At 46.7% G+C, this 14,567-nt stretch overlaps 1 protein-coding gene across 1 annotated transcript in view; it reads right to left on the bottom strand.

Moving 5' to 3' along the window:
* NOX5 (NADPH oxidase 5) overlaps window positions 1–14,567 on the bottom strand; it is a 66,007-nt gene that overhangs the window by 44,472 nt on the left and 6,968 nt on the right. The window contains exon 2 of the mRNA XM_075855303.1: window positions 338–488. Coding sequence (XP_075711418.1) covers window positions 338–488 — 151 coding nt within the window. The remainder of the gene's footprint in view (window positions 1–337; window positions 489–14,567) is intronic.

The following is a 14,567-nucleotide window of genomic DNA, read 5'->3' as shown; positions in this document are numbered from 1 at the left end:
GTGGCACTAGGAAAATGATCGGCCCATTATAATCACAGCAGTCAGACCTTCACCGATTCGACGTAGATGGGTTATCCCAGTGATATATCTTAGTAGGGCCTCATGTATCAAACCAGTCTCAGAAAAAGTGGCCTTGCTGCCCATAACCATCATTCCTTCTACGCTTCAACTTTTATGCTGCACTGGAAAATGAAATGAAACTGACAGATGACTATAGCGACAGAGTCTTTCAGTGTTAATACATAGGATCCATAGATTTTAGTGCAAAGCTATATTGCATTGTGATCACAGTATGTTGTTAACACAGACTGCAGTCCCGAGAGCCCCATACAATTACCATCGACGTCATATACTTGGAATAGGAATTGCAGTTTGTCGGTATCACTTCCATGTATTAGCAGGTTAAAAGCCTTCAGTAACTCATCCAAGCTGATGGAGCCACTGCTGTCGGAATCGAATAAAGCGAAAAAGCGCTCTGCAAAAAAAGACTGGAACAGGAGGGGCATTAGACCAGTTATAGACATGTAATTACCGAAACTCATATACATTATGGGCCTTGTGTACCAAATACATATTTCATTTTCTAGACTGTTCTGGAAACTACACACCAAGACCTGTACTTATAACCAGGTTCCACTTCCAATCTGCCTAAATCCTATTCAGGAAAATACATTTTCACAACCAAAGAAGCGGTTTTCTACATTTAAAGAAACACTCCAGCAATTTTTTTTGCCTATATAGTGCAGCATAGGCTATTAATAAAGAATAATGTAAAGGCTCTTGTGTGTGCCTTGAGTATACCTGTTTTGGTATTTTAATGTGCCATTTATGAGTTGTATGTGTAACGTCTGTGGTCGCTGACCACGAACTCCTTCCATCCAGTCGACGCCCTTCTCTCCAGAGATGTCTGCACATACGGCCGTCCTGTCTCACAGTGACCACAAGGGTGCGCTCGCACGCTCAGTCCAGACTTAAGAAGCCAAAGCGCACGCAAGTGGGAGATTGAGCTGATTGCTCCCAGAGCACCCTGGGCTATAAGAAGGGGTGTGCCACTCCCTGCAATGCCTGAGCGTTGTTTGTCTTATCCAAAGTTTGTCTATGCAAATGGTCTCCTAATGTTTTCCAGTTCCCAGTGTTCCCCATACCTGTATCCTGTGCTATTCTGGTCAAGTGCCATGCTGAGCTGTAGTCGTGCTGTGCTGTATTCCACGCCTGTCCTGCTACTCCACACCTGACGTCTACCTGCTGCCTAGTCCCAGCCGAGCCTGCCTTGCTACTGTCCGAGCTGCCACAGGTACACTATACAAACTATAGACTGTGACCTGTTGGCTAGCTGCATTATCGTCAAGGCGGTACGGCCTAGTGGGTCCACGTACCCAACGTGACAGTATGCAATTTTGGTTCCTTCTTCCCCTCTGATATGGTTCCCCTAATGCAGCTTACATTTCCCATCATGCTTCTGGCTTTGCAGAGGCAGAGGGGACGGAGTCTTGCCACACTGCACTTGCTCTGCTCTGAGTTCTATCTAAGTACAGCAAGTGATAGATCAGTGACTTACAACTTCTGTACTCACACTGTAGAGTATCAAGGTGTTCTATGTAACAAACGAGATATAGGAGATGCACTGTAGCATATGGTGGGTGCTATCCTCAGAGGAATCTTGACAAAATACCTCAAACCGAAATTAGACCACAATCCAAAAGTAGAGGCAGCACTCCAATGGTATAGAAAAATCCAAAGTTGATTCACCCAACATACAGGAAACGTGTCACCCGCCCATTGAAGGCATTTTCAAGCTTGAAAATGCCTTCAATGGGAAGGTGAAACATTGCCTGTATGTTGGGTGAATACATTTTGGATTTTTCTATACCATTGGAGTGCTGCCTCTACTTTTGGATTAAGGTGTTCTATGTGATGCCTCTTCAGCCTATTTCCACTGCCTCCTGCTAGTGATAGATTTATCCATGTCAACTCTTGCAAGCAGGAGACAGCGAAGAGCTGCATCGCATAGGAATACACTGGACTCTCTTCACACAGCACTCAGATATAGTATAGGCAGGCAGTGTGAGTCAGGGGAGTTTTATAATTGCAGCTAATCATTGTAGGGACTCATCTATTGTATCACTGAACTTCTGCCCCCTAGATAAAGCAGAAATAATCTCTTCAGCAGCACTATATGTATGAGGAGGGTGGTCATACAAAAGAGCAAGGGGATGGAGCTGGGTGGGGAGGGGTCTTAGAGCTGTCAGGAGGGATTTGATAGGTAATGATGTAATCCTGTAGTTCACAGGAAGTCAGTCACACAGGAGAAATGACCACCATAGTTGGCAACATTTGAATTTTTTTTCCAGGGACACTTTGGGTGTGTCTTATGGAGGTGTGATTTATCTGGAGGGTGTGGCTAATGGGACATGGCTTTTTTTCCTAGAATTCTGCATACAAATAAAGGAATAAAAATTTCTGCACTAGTTTGGTGGCCAGATAACTCTCTCTGGTTGTATACAAGCAGATGATGTCTCACTTTATCACTAGGGCTAGGCGATAAGTGCTGACCACTACTCGTAGCGTAAAAACCAGCGTAGATAGTGCCATACTCAGTACCCCTTGTAGATGGTGCCCCACACTGTCCCCAGTAGATAGTGCAACACAGAGCTCCCTGTAGATATTGCCACAGTGCCCCCTGTGGATAGTGCCACACACAGCCCCCTGTAGATAGTGCCGCATGGCCCCCCTTCTGGATAGTGCCACACACAGCCCCCTGTAGATCTTGCCACATGGCCCCCCTTTAGATGACACACGGTCCCCCTGTAGATAGTGACGCACGGCCCCCCTGTAGATAATGCCATAGTGCCCTCTATAGATAGTGCCACAGTACCCTCTGTAGATTGTGCCACAGAGCCCCCTGTAGTTAGTGCCACATACCCCCCTGTAGATAGTGCCACCAGGGACCTAACTAGGAAAGACTGGGCCCCATTGCAAATTTTTGACTGGGGCCCCCTCTAGGTGCCACATGCAGCCCCCTTATAGATAGTGCCCCCTGTAGATTGTGCCATGCAGCCCACCTGTAGACCGTGCTATACAGCTCCCCCTGTAGACAGTGTCACATACCAGTTGGAGAGAACGCACCTCACCTTCCGCTTGTAGATAGTGCCATACAGCCCCCTGTAGATAGTGCCATACAGCACCCCCTGTATATAGTGCCACACAGCCCCCCTCCCTTGTATACAGTGCCACACAGCCCACCCTTAGTAGATATTACCACACAGCCCCCCTTAGTAGATAGTGCCACACATAGACCCCTGTAGATTGCGCTACACACAGCCCACTGTAGATAGCGCCACAGCCCTCCCCCTTGTGAATAGTGCCATACAGCCCTCTAGTAGATAGTGTCACCCAGCCCCCCCTTAGTAGTGCCACACATCCCCTTGTATATAGTGCCACACAGCTCCCCCTTGTGTATAGTGCCACACAGCCCCCCTAATATATAGTGCCACCCTCCTCCCCCCTTGTATATAGTGCCACCCTGCTCCCCCCTTGTATATACTGTCACCCTGCTCCCCCCTTGTATATAGTACCACCCTGCTCCCCCCTTGTATATAGTGCCACCATGCTCCCCGCTTGTATATAGTGCCACACAGCCCCACCAAAAATATATATTGTACTCACCCTGCCCTGTTCTTGCGACGGACGGAGCACTGCATAGACTTCGATTGGGACACATGAGCAGACCAGCGTGATGGAGTGACATTATCACGCCGGCCTACGTGTCTTCCCAGCACCTTATATGGACTCCAGAGCTGCAAGGCAATAGTGCTAACCACTAGGCCACGGTGCTGTCCTACATATAGCTCCCTCTATAGATAGTTCTCCACATATAGCCCACCTCTCTAGATAGTGCCTCACATAAAGCTCCCCCCAGTGGCGTAACTATAGGGGTCGTAATTGCGACCGGGCCCCCGCACCACGTCAATGAAAAGTTACTACAGTAACTGGGGCCTATGTAATAAACTACACGGGCCCCTGTTACTATAGTAACTGACAGTACTTAGCCCCTCTCTCCGGAGCGCAACGGAGGTCCTGACGTCACAGCGATGTGCGAAGCGCATGATGTCACGACGCTATGCGCTGCACACAACATCCCGACCCTGGATGGAGTGGGGACCTCCTCTGCGGCCGAAGAGTAGAGTAAGATTAATATTACTGTCTGCCGAAGCTGATTGGTCGGGGTCAGCTACGGCTGCTACAGTGGTAGTTACGCCACTGAGTGCCACACTGTCCCCTGTAGATAGTGCCAAACAGTCCCCTTGTAGATAGTGCCACACACCCCCTTGTAGATAGTGCTACACTCCTCCTTGCAAATAGTGCCACACTCTACCCTTTAAAGTTAGTGCCACTCTCCTTCATTTGTAGATAGTGACACACAGCCCCACCTGTAGATAGTGTCTGGGTACCACCCAAACCGTTAAAAAAAACTCATACTCCCCTATCTCTTAGTTGTGGACGTTTTTTAATTGGAGTACATTCTTATGGATGTGCAACTGTTGCATGAAGCCACAGTTGTACAACGGTTATTTTAGTGGCGTTATCATCTTTCTAGCCTACGTTTTAGGTGCTTTAAACTGGGTTTTCACAGTGCAGTTTTTGCACACATTTTTTTGTAGTGTAAGTAGTTATAAATATAGGAGGTTACAGTTGTACCAGGGCCCTGGTGCCTGAGGTTGCCAGATGAAGCAGAATGGTAAGCATTTAGACCTCTGCTTGCAATAGTGTGCTCAAATTACTATTACTGCTAAATTCAGTAATAAGTCATTAATTTGTAAACTTGCCTGAAGAACGGGCCTTTGTGCTCTGAAAACTTGCATTTATAATTTTTTGGGTTAGCCAATAAAGGCATTATACCTACTATACTTTTGTCTTTTTTTTTTTACATAAAAGTATTTAACCCCTTCCCGACATTTGTCGTAAGTATACGACATGGACAGCCAGTGCTTCCCGCAAAATGTTGTATACTTACGACAAATGCATGGCACCGGCTCAGAAGTCCCCGGATGTCAGCTGTATCTTACAGCTGACATCCTGCTGTAACGGCGGGGACCGAAGTTAGCTGCGATCCCCGCCATTAACCCCTTAAATGCAGCCATCAAAAGCGATCACTGCATTTAAGGTGTTTGCAGCTCATCGACACCCCAGCAATGAAATCGCTGGGGTGTCGGTGGCTGCAATGGCAACCGGAGGCCTAATAGTGGCCTCCTGGTGTGCCTAGCGCGGAAAACTGCCAGCCCCCGCCCGGAGGCGGGGCCTGAAGGGCTTCCGTAGCCGTTGGCAAGATGGCGCCGGCTCAGGAGATGAGCCGGCGTATCAGCAGAGAATGTCAGCAGTATGTTACAGCTGACATCCACCTGTAACGGCAGGAACCGGAGCTAGCTCTGATCCCTGCCATTAACCTCTCAGATGCAGCGATCGGATGCGATCACTGCATCTTTGTTGTTTTTAGCAGATCGCCAGCTGTGCCCTGCAATCGCATGACTGCCGACTGCTATTATGACACCAGGAGACCTAACAATGGCCTCCTGTCTGCCATTACGGAAGCTGATTAGGCCCCGCCCGGAAGCGAAGCCTAATTGACTTGCTGTCAGTGAATGACTAACGGATCTAATACATTGCACTACATAGGTAGTGCAATGTATTAGAAAAAAAATCTGACAGTTGAACCTTCAAGTCCCCTAGTGGGACTAAAGTAAAGTGTAAAAAAAAAGTGAATTTAAAAAAAAATTTAAAAAATATAATAAAATAAAACAAAACAAAACACAATCGCCCTTTTTCCCTTATCAGGTCCTTTAGTATTGAAAAAAATAAATAAACCATACATATTTGGTATCACCGCGACCGTAACGGCCTAAACGATAAAAATATTATGTTATTTATTCCACGCGGTGAACGGCGTAAAAAAATCGTAAAAAATAATGCCCGAATTTCTGTTTTTTGGTCACTTTGCCCTACAAAAATTGAAATAAAAAGTGATCAAAAAGTCGCATGTATCCAAAAATGGTGCCTATAAAAACTATAGCTCGTCTCGCAAAAAACAAGCCCTCATACAGCTCCTTCAACAAAAAAATTAAAAAGTTATGGTTCTCACAACATGGCGACAGAAAAAATACATTCTTTTTACAAAAGTAATTTTATTGTGCAAATAGTTGTAAAACATAAAAAAGTCCTATAAATTAGGTATCGCCGGAATCAGTCAACATGCAATTCATAACGCATGGTGAACGCTGTATAAAGAAAACTTAAAAAACTATGCAAGAATTGCTGTCTTTTGGTCACCTTGCCTCTAAAAAAATAGGATAAAAAGTGATCAAAAAGTCGAATGTACCCCAAAATGGTACCAATAAAAACTACAGCTCATAGCGGCAAAAAAACAGACCCTTATACCACTACGTCTATGAAAAAATAAAATTAGTTAAGGATCCAATAAGTCATGAAATAAAAATATGCGGTTGTGTAGATCAGTGGGGAATGTTTTGTCTGTTTCAAGAGGCGATTTATCGGGGCCCTAAAATTAGGGAACCAGGAATGGAAGGGCCCAAACATACCTGCTGGAAGTGAGGGTGCCCGTATTATACCAGGACAACACTTCCCAGCAAAATTCCCCAAACTGCAAAGGTGCGGAGTGTGGACCAAAAGGGGGATAAGTAAAGACACCGTTTATCAGTGCAACTCCGGCCTGTGCAGAAAGGATTCTTCACAGTGTAACACACATCTATGGATTATTTTATTGTTTACCCCATTATTATACCACCTCACTATGCCCCTGATGTACTCTGCCCAGCTTACATGTACCCCCACATTATAAATGGAAACACCAGCAATACTCAAACAAAACTACTACCAAGGAAAAGCCAAATGGCGCTCCCACCCATCTGGGCCCTACAGCGTGCCCAAACAGCAGTTTATTTCCACATATATGGTATCGCCATACCCGGGAGAACCCTTTTAACAATTTTTGGGGTGTGTCTCTCCAGTGGCATAAGCTGGGCACGACATATTTGACACTGAGTTGGCATATCTGGGGAAAAATTTACATTTTTACTTTGCGCCATCCGCAGAGCAATCATTTATGGAAAAGACCTGTGGGGTGAAAATGCTCACTACACCCCTTAATAAATGCCTGATTGGACAGTGTCACAGCCATAGTAACACGCCCCCTTGACAGTACATGCCCCGTTGACTGTTCAGGGGGTTATTTAAATATCGGGCACCAAATATAACGGCACCAATATCAAAATAACGGTGGGAGGTAGAAAAAAAAAATGTAAATTGCCCCAGGGTTTGTGCAGCCCTCAACATTACATGCTGCACTCAGCTGCACATGTATGGGGAGGTGAAAGGTTCTCTTTAACATTGTGTATTGTTTCTGGCTAACACGGTACTACACTATATTTTAGCATATGATTGTTTTTATGACAATGCTGCCATCTTGTGGTCTTAAAGGTGTATTCCCATCTTATAAAGTGATAATATCGCTAGGATATGCCATCACTATAAATCAGTGCGGGTCCGACCAGTGGGCCCCCACCATTCCTAAGAATAAAAGGGCTGCAACATTGCTTTAACCTATTCCCGCTCAATCACGTACAGTTACGTCGTGGGCGCTAGTGCCTCAGCGCTTTCCCACATAACTGTACGTGATGGTGCCGGCTTAGAAGCTGAGCCAGCAACATCACCAGTGGGTGTCAGATGTATATTACAGCTGGCACCCTGCTGTAGTGGCCAGGACCAGAGCTAGCCTCCTGTCGAGTCGGTTAACCCCTTAGATGCAGAGATCAAAAGCGATTGCTGCATCTAGTTGGTTTCTGGCCTGTCGGCACCCCTACAATGCAGTTGCAGTGGTGCCGATGGTTGCCATGGCGACCAGGGGCCTAACAATGGCCTCCTGGTCTGCCAAGTATGTAAGCCTTTTAGGCGGCGCCCGTTTGCGTGGCCAAAAAGGTTTGCAGTCAGGGCCAAGAAGATGCCGCAGGCTCAGAAGCTGAGCCTGCGCTATCATCTGAGGGTGTCAGCTGTTTGTCACAGCTGACACCCTGCTGTAATGGACAGGACCGCTAGCCTCCGATCCTGCCGATTATCCGCTTAGATGCAGCGATCAAAAGCGATCGCTGCATCTAGGTGGTTAGATCGGCACCCACGGGGGTGCCAATGGTTGCTATGGCAACCGAAGGCCTAAAATATCTTCCAAATCAGCCTAGTACAGAAGCATATTAGGCCCTGCCCAGAGGCGGAGTCTAATAGGCTTGCTGTCAGTGTATGACTGACCGCTCTAATACACTGCACTACATATGTAAAAGTTAATAAAAATGTCCTAAAAAAACAAGTTTCAAGTTAAAAAAACAATAACTGCCTATTTTCCAATAATAAGACTTTTATTATAGGAAAAAACTGAAAACATTAAAAAAAATACACATATTTGGTATCGCTGCGTCCGTAATAGCCCAAACAATAAAAATATAACTTTTTATTGTTCCCGCACAAACACCATAAAAAAAATTAAAAACAATTCCAGAATCTCTGTTTTTTGGTCACCACCCCTCCCAAAACAGAATAAAAAGTGATTCAAAGAGTCACATGTACCCCAAAATTGTACCACTAAAAACTACAACCTGTCCTGCAATAAACAAGCCCTTAGGCTGGGTTCACACGTGGCGGAATTTCACTTAAATTCCGCTGCGGACACTCCGCAGCGTTAATCCGCAGCGGAGCCGTTTGTCCATTGACTTCCACTTTAATTTAGCAGTGTTCGTTTAGACGATGCGTAAAATTCCGCTGCGGAGCATAGGCTGCGGAGCGGAATTTGGTGTCCGCAGCATGCTCTGTCTGTTGCGGAGCAGTGGCGGACTCATGGCGGAATTTCTCCATTGACTTCAATGGAGATTCTAATTTCCGCAATGAAGTCCGCAGCTGTCATGCACATGTTATGTGTGCTGCGGATGCGTCTTGCTTTTTTAACTTGACATTTCTTCATTCTGGCTGGACCTATGTATTTCTAGGTCTACAGCCAGACTGAGGAAGTCAATGGGGCTCCCGTAATGACGGGAGCGTTGCTAGGAGACGTCTGTAAATAGTCACTGTCCAGGGTGCTGAAAGAGTTAAGCGATCGGCAGTAACTGTTTCTGCACCCGGGACAGTGACTACCGATCCCAATATACAGCAACCTGTAAAAAAATAGAAGTTCATACTTACCGAGAACTCCCTGCTTCTGTCTCCAGTCCGGCCTCCCAGGATGACGTTTCAGTCTAAGTGACGGCTGCAGCCAATCACAGGCCAAGCACCGGCTGCAGCGGTCACATGGACTGGCGCGTCATGCAGGGAGGTCGGGCTGGATGCCGAAAGAGGGACGCGTCACCAAGACAACGGCCGGTAAGTATGAAATTTGTTTACTTTCACTAGGGAAAGTGCTGTCCCTTCTCTCTATCCTGCACTGATAGAGAGAAGGGAAGCACTTTTCCCGCAGTCCGCAGCAGCTAGTCCGCATCAATTTTCTGCACATTTTGGGCAGATCCGCAGCCGTAATCCGCAACCCGGATTAGGTGCGGCATTGATGCGGACAGTTGCGGAGGAAATCCGCCACGTGTGGCCATGCCCTTACACAGCTTTTTTGATGGAAAATTTATGGCTCTCAGAATATGAAGACACAAAAAATGTTTTTTTTTAAAAAGTGAATTTATTGTGCAAATACTACAAAACATCAAAAATAAGATATACATATGGTATCGCCGTAATCATATCGACCCGCAGAATAAAATAAAAATGTCACTTAAATGCCCACGGTTAACACTGTAGAAAAAAAAAAGAATAAAAAACATTGTCAGAATTGCTGGTTTTTGGTCAACTTGCTTGCCAAAAAAAGGAATAAACAGTGATCAAAAAGTTGCATGTACCCCAAAATGGTACCAATGAAAACTACAGATTGTGCCGCAAAAAATAAGCTCTAACAGAGCTCCATTGGGAAAAAAATTAAAAAGTTCTGTCTCTCAGAATATGGCGACACAAAATGTGCAGTGTTTCAAAAGCGCATAAGATTGGGCACCATTTATCAGTGCGACACTGGCCACATATCTGCGGATTATTATTTATTTACCACATTATTATACCCTCTTATTATACCCTGACGTTCTCCGCACAGCTTACATATGCCCCCACATCAGGGGCGTAGCTAGAGGCTCATGGGCCCCGATGCAAAAATTCTTACTGCCCCCCCCCCCCCCGCAAAAAACTTCTCATGGCCGACGGTCCGCTTTCAGCTGCATCGCTGGGTCTCCTAAGTGACCCAACAATGCAGCACTAGCAGCCGGGGCGTCACTAAGGCTGGATTCACACACACTATTTACGGACGTAATTCTGGCGTTTTAGCATTGAATTACGTCCGAAAATGCGGCTCAAAAGCGTCGGAAAACATCTGCCCATTCATTTGAATGGGTCTTACGATGTTCTGTGCCGACGGTCATTTTTTTTTACGCGCCGCTGTCAACAGGCGGCGCGTAAAAAAGTGCCTGTCACTTCTTCAGACGTAAATGGAGCCGTTTTCCATGGACTCCATGGAAAACCAGCTTCAATTACTTCCGTAATGGACGCAGCAAAAGACGCCTGCACATGCCATTACGGATGAAATTACGGTGCTGTTTTCTCCTGAAAACAGCACAGTAATTTCAGCCGTGACAGACGCTGCCGTGTGAACATACCCTCAGGGCTTAAAATGTCAGGGGAAATAGCCCCAATACATATGTGTCCGCCCCAAAAAAATGTGTGTATAGGAGAGAGCATAGCATATCTATAGCACTACGACCCTATAAACTATGGATAGGATTAGGGTATGTTCACACGGCCTATTTACGGACGTAATTCGGGCGTTTTTGCCCCGAATTACGTCTGAAAATAGCGCCTCAATAGCGCTGACAAACATCTGCCCATTGAAAGCAATGGGCAGACGTTTGTCTGTTCACACGAGGCGTATATTTACGCGCCGCTGTCAAATGACGGCGCGTAAATAGACGCCCGCGTAGAAGAAGTGACCTGTCACTTCTTTGGCCGTAATTGGAGCCGCTATTCATTGACTCCAATGAATAGCAGCGCTAATTACGGCCGTAATTGACGCGGCGTTCAAGCGCCTGCACATGCCGGTACGGCTGAAATTACGGGGATGTTTTCAGGCTGAAACATCCCCGTAATTTCAGCCGTTACGGACCCCCGCCGTGTGAACATACCCTTTAGATACACAGCTCAGCAAACAGTATCACACATGATAGGATTAGATAGAGTGGCCCAGCAGACAGTATCACACATGATAGGATTAGATACAGTGGCTCAGCAGACAGTACCACACATGATAGTATTAGATACAGTGGCTCAGCAGACAGTATCACACATGATAGGATTAGATACAGTGGCTCAGCAGACAGTATCACACATGATCGGATTAGATATAGGGCCCAGCAGACAGTATCATACATGATTGGATTAGATACACAACTCAGCAGACTGTATCACACATGATAGGATTGGATACAGGGCCCAGCTCGCTGACATTGCGGCTCCAGCGCTGGACCCAGGATAGGTAAGAATAATAATTTTGCTTCTTTATGTGTTACTGATTATTTTTGTGTGTTTGTGTTTTTTTTACAGGTTCGGTTGTTGGACTTCGGATACGAGGACTTCAATGACGGCGTTTTTTTTATTCTCAATAAAATGGTTAATGAGGGTTGTTTTTTTATTTCAATAAAATATTTTTTCTATGTGCTTGTATCTTTTTAAACTTTATTATCACCGCCTTAGTAATGGCCGCTGGCTGATTGACAATCTCCATTACTAAGGCGGGGCTTAATGTTAGCCGGTGCAGAGGCTACACTAACCCCCATTATTACCCCGGTACCCACCGCCACCAGGGGTACTGGGAAGAGCCGGGTACAAACCAGTACCCGACCATCTGTAGTGACGGGCAGGCACCGGGGTAGCCGCAGGCTGGTAGTATTAGGCTGGGGAAGGCCAAAAACAGTGGCCCTTCCCACCCTTGTAATGCTGCCTGCTGCTGCCGTGTTGTATCTGGCTGGTTATGAAAATTGGGGGGGACCCGACATCGTTCTTTCCAATTATTTTTTATTTCATTTTTTTTTTAAATGACGTGGGGTCCCCCCCCATTTTCATAACCAGCCAGATACAATAAAGCAGCAGCAGGCAGCATTACCAGGATGGGAAGGGCCACTGTTTTTGGCCTTTCCCCTCCTGATAATACCAGCCTGCGGCCACCCCAGTGGCCGACCATCACTACAGATGGTCAGGTACTGGATCGTACCCGGCTCTTCCCAGCACCCCTGGTGGCGGTGGGTACCGGGGTAATAAAGGGGGTTAGTGTTAGCCTCTGCACCGGCTAACACTAAGCCCCGCCTTAGCAATGGATGCTGTCAATCAGCCGGCGGCCATTACTAAGGCGGTAGTAATATAGTTTAAAAAAACCACAAAGACATAGAAAAAATATTTTATTGAAATAAAAAAAAACAAAACACAACCCTCATTAACCATTTTATTAATAAAAAAAAAAGCTGTCATCGAAGTAGTCCTGGAATCCGCCGTAGTCCAACGACCGAACCTGTAAGAAAACACACAAAAAATGATTAGTAACACATGTGTTAGTGTATGTGCACACACACTAATTACGTCCGTAATTGACGGACGTATTTCGGCCGCAAGTACCGGACCGAACACAGTGCAGGGAGCCGGGCTCCTAGCATCATACTTATGTACGACGCTAGGAGTCCCTGCCTCGCTGCCGGACAACTGTCCCGTACTGAAAACATGATTACAGTACGGGACAGTTGTCCTGCAGCGAGGCAGGGACTCCTAGCATCGTACATAAGTATAATGCTAGGAGCCCGGCTCCCTGCACTGTGTTCGGTCCGGTACTTGCGGCCGAAATACGTCCGTCAATTACGGACGTAATTAGTGTCTGTGCACATACCCTAAGGCTTAGATACAGGTCCCATGTGTGATACTGTCTGTGGGACCCTGTATCTAAGCCTACCACAAGGTAGGCTTAGATACAGGGTCCAGCAGACAGTAATCTTATACAGTATAAGATTACTGTGTGCTGGGGCCCTGTATCTAAACCTACAGTGTGGTAGGCTTAGATACAGGGCCCAGCAGACAGGATCACGCATGGGCCATGTATCTAAGCCTACCATGTGATTGGCTTAGATACAGGGCCCAGCAGACAGGATCACACAATCTGTGATCCTGTCTCATGGGCCCCCTAAGCCTGCTACATCGTAGGCTTCGGGGTTGTGTAGTCCCTAAACATTGATGGCCTATCCACAGGATAGGCCATCAATAGCTGATGTGTCGCCCGGGACCCGCAAATCAGCTGTTTTGAAGGGGCCGCAGCACTCGTACGAGAGCTGCTTCCCCTTCATTTCACTACTCGCTCACACTGTGAATCGCCGACACGGATTCACAGTGTGACTGGAATGAAGTGACAGGAATGAAGGGGAGCAGCTCTCGTACGAGTGCTGCGGCCCCTTCAAAACAGCTGATTGGCGGGTCCCGGGAGTCGGACCCCGCCAGTCAGGGCTAACCTTACCTTCCTCTTCGGCCGCGGCGCGAGTTCTGTCGTCTCGATGCTGTGCGCGGCGGCATAGCGCTGTGACGTCATGCGCTGCGCACAGCGCTTGACGTCAGGACCTCCGCTGCGATCCGGAACCAGGAAGGTAAGTAAAGTCTGTTACTATAGTAACAGGGGCCCGCGGCCCGAGTTACTATAGTAACTTTTTATTGATGTGGTGCGGGGGGCCGTGGGCCCCCCTGGCTTCGGGGCCCGGTCGCAATTGCGACCGCTGCGACCCCTATAGCTACGCCAGTGCCCCACATTATAAACTGAAATACCAACAAAACCCCAAACAGAACTATTACCAAGCAAACAGGGGCGTAGCTAAAGGCTCATGGGCCCCGATGCAAAAGTTCTTATTGGATCGCTGGGTCTCCTAAGTGACCCAACAATGCAGCACTAGCAGCCCGGGGCGTCACTAAGGACTTAAAATGGCAGGGGAAATAGCCCCAATACATATGTGTCCGCCCAAAAAAAAAGTATGTGTGTATATGAGACAGCATAGCATATCTATAGCACTACGACCCTATCAACTATGGATAGGATTAGATACAGTGGCTCAGCAGACAGTATCACACATGATAGGATTAGATACAGTGGCTCAGCAGACAGTATCACACATGATAGGATTAGATACAGTGGCTCAGCAGACAGTATCACACATGATAGGATTAGATACAGTGGCTCAGCAGACAGTATCACACATGATAGGATTAGAGATAGGGCCCAGCAGACAGTATCACACATGATTGGATTAGATATAGGGCCCAGCAGACAGTATCACACATGATAGGATTAGATACAGTGGCTCAGCAGACAGTATCACACATGATAGGATTAGATATAGGGCCCAGCAGACAGTATCACACATGATAGGATTAGATATAGGGCCCAGCAGACAGTATCACACATGATAGGA

Source organism: Rhinoderma darwinii, chromosome 3, assembly GCF_050947455.1.
Source record: "Rhinoderma darwinii isolate aRhiDar2 chromosome 3, aRhiDar2.hap1, whole genome shotgun sequence".
In the NCBI taxonomy this organism is placed as follows: domain Eukaryota; kingdom Metazoa; phylum Chordata; class Amphibia; order Anura; family Rhinodermatidae; genus Rhinoderma; species Rhinoderma darwinii.
The sequence above is the reverse complement of the archived record's forward strand: the minus strand, read 5'-3'. Positions and strand labels throughout refer to the sequence as shown.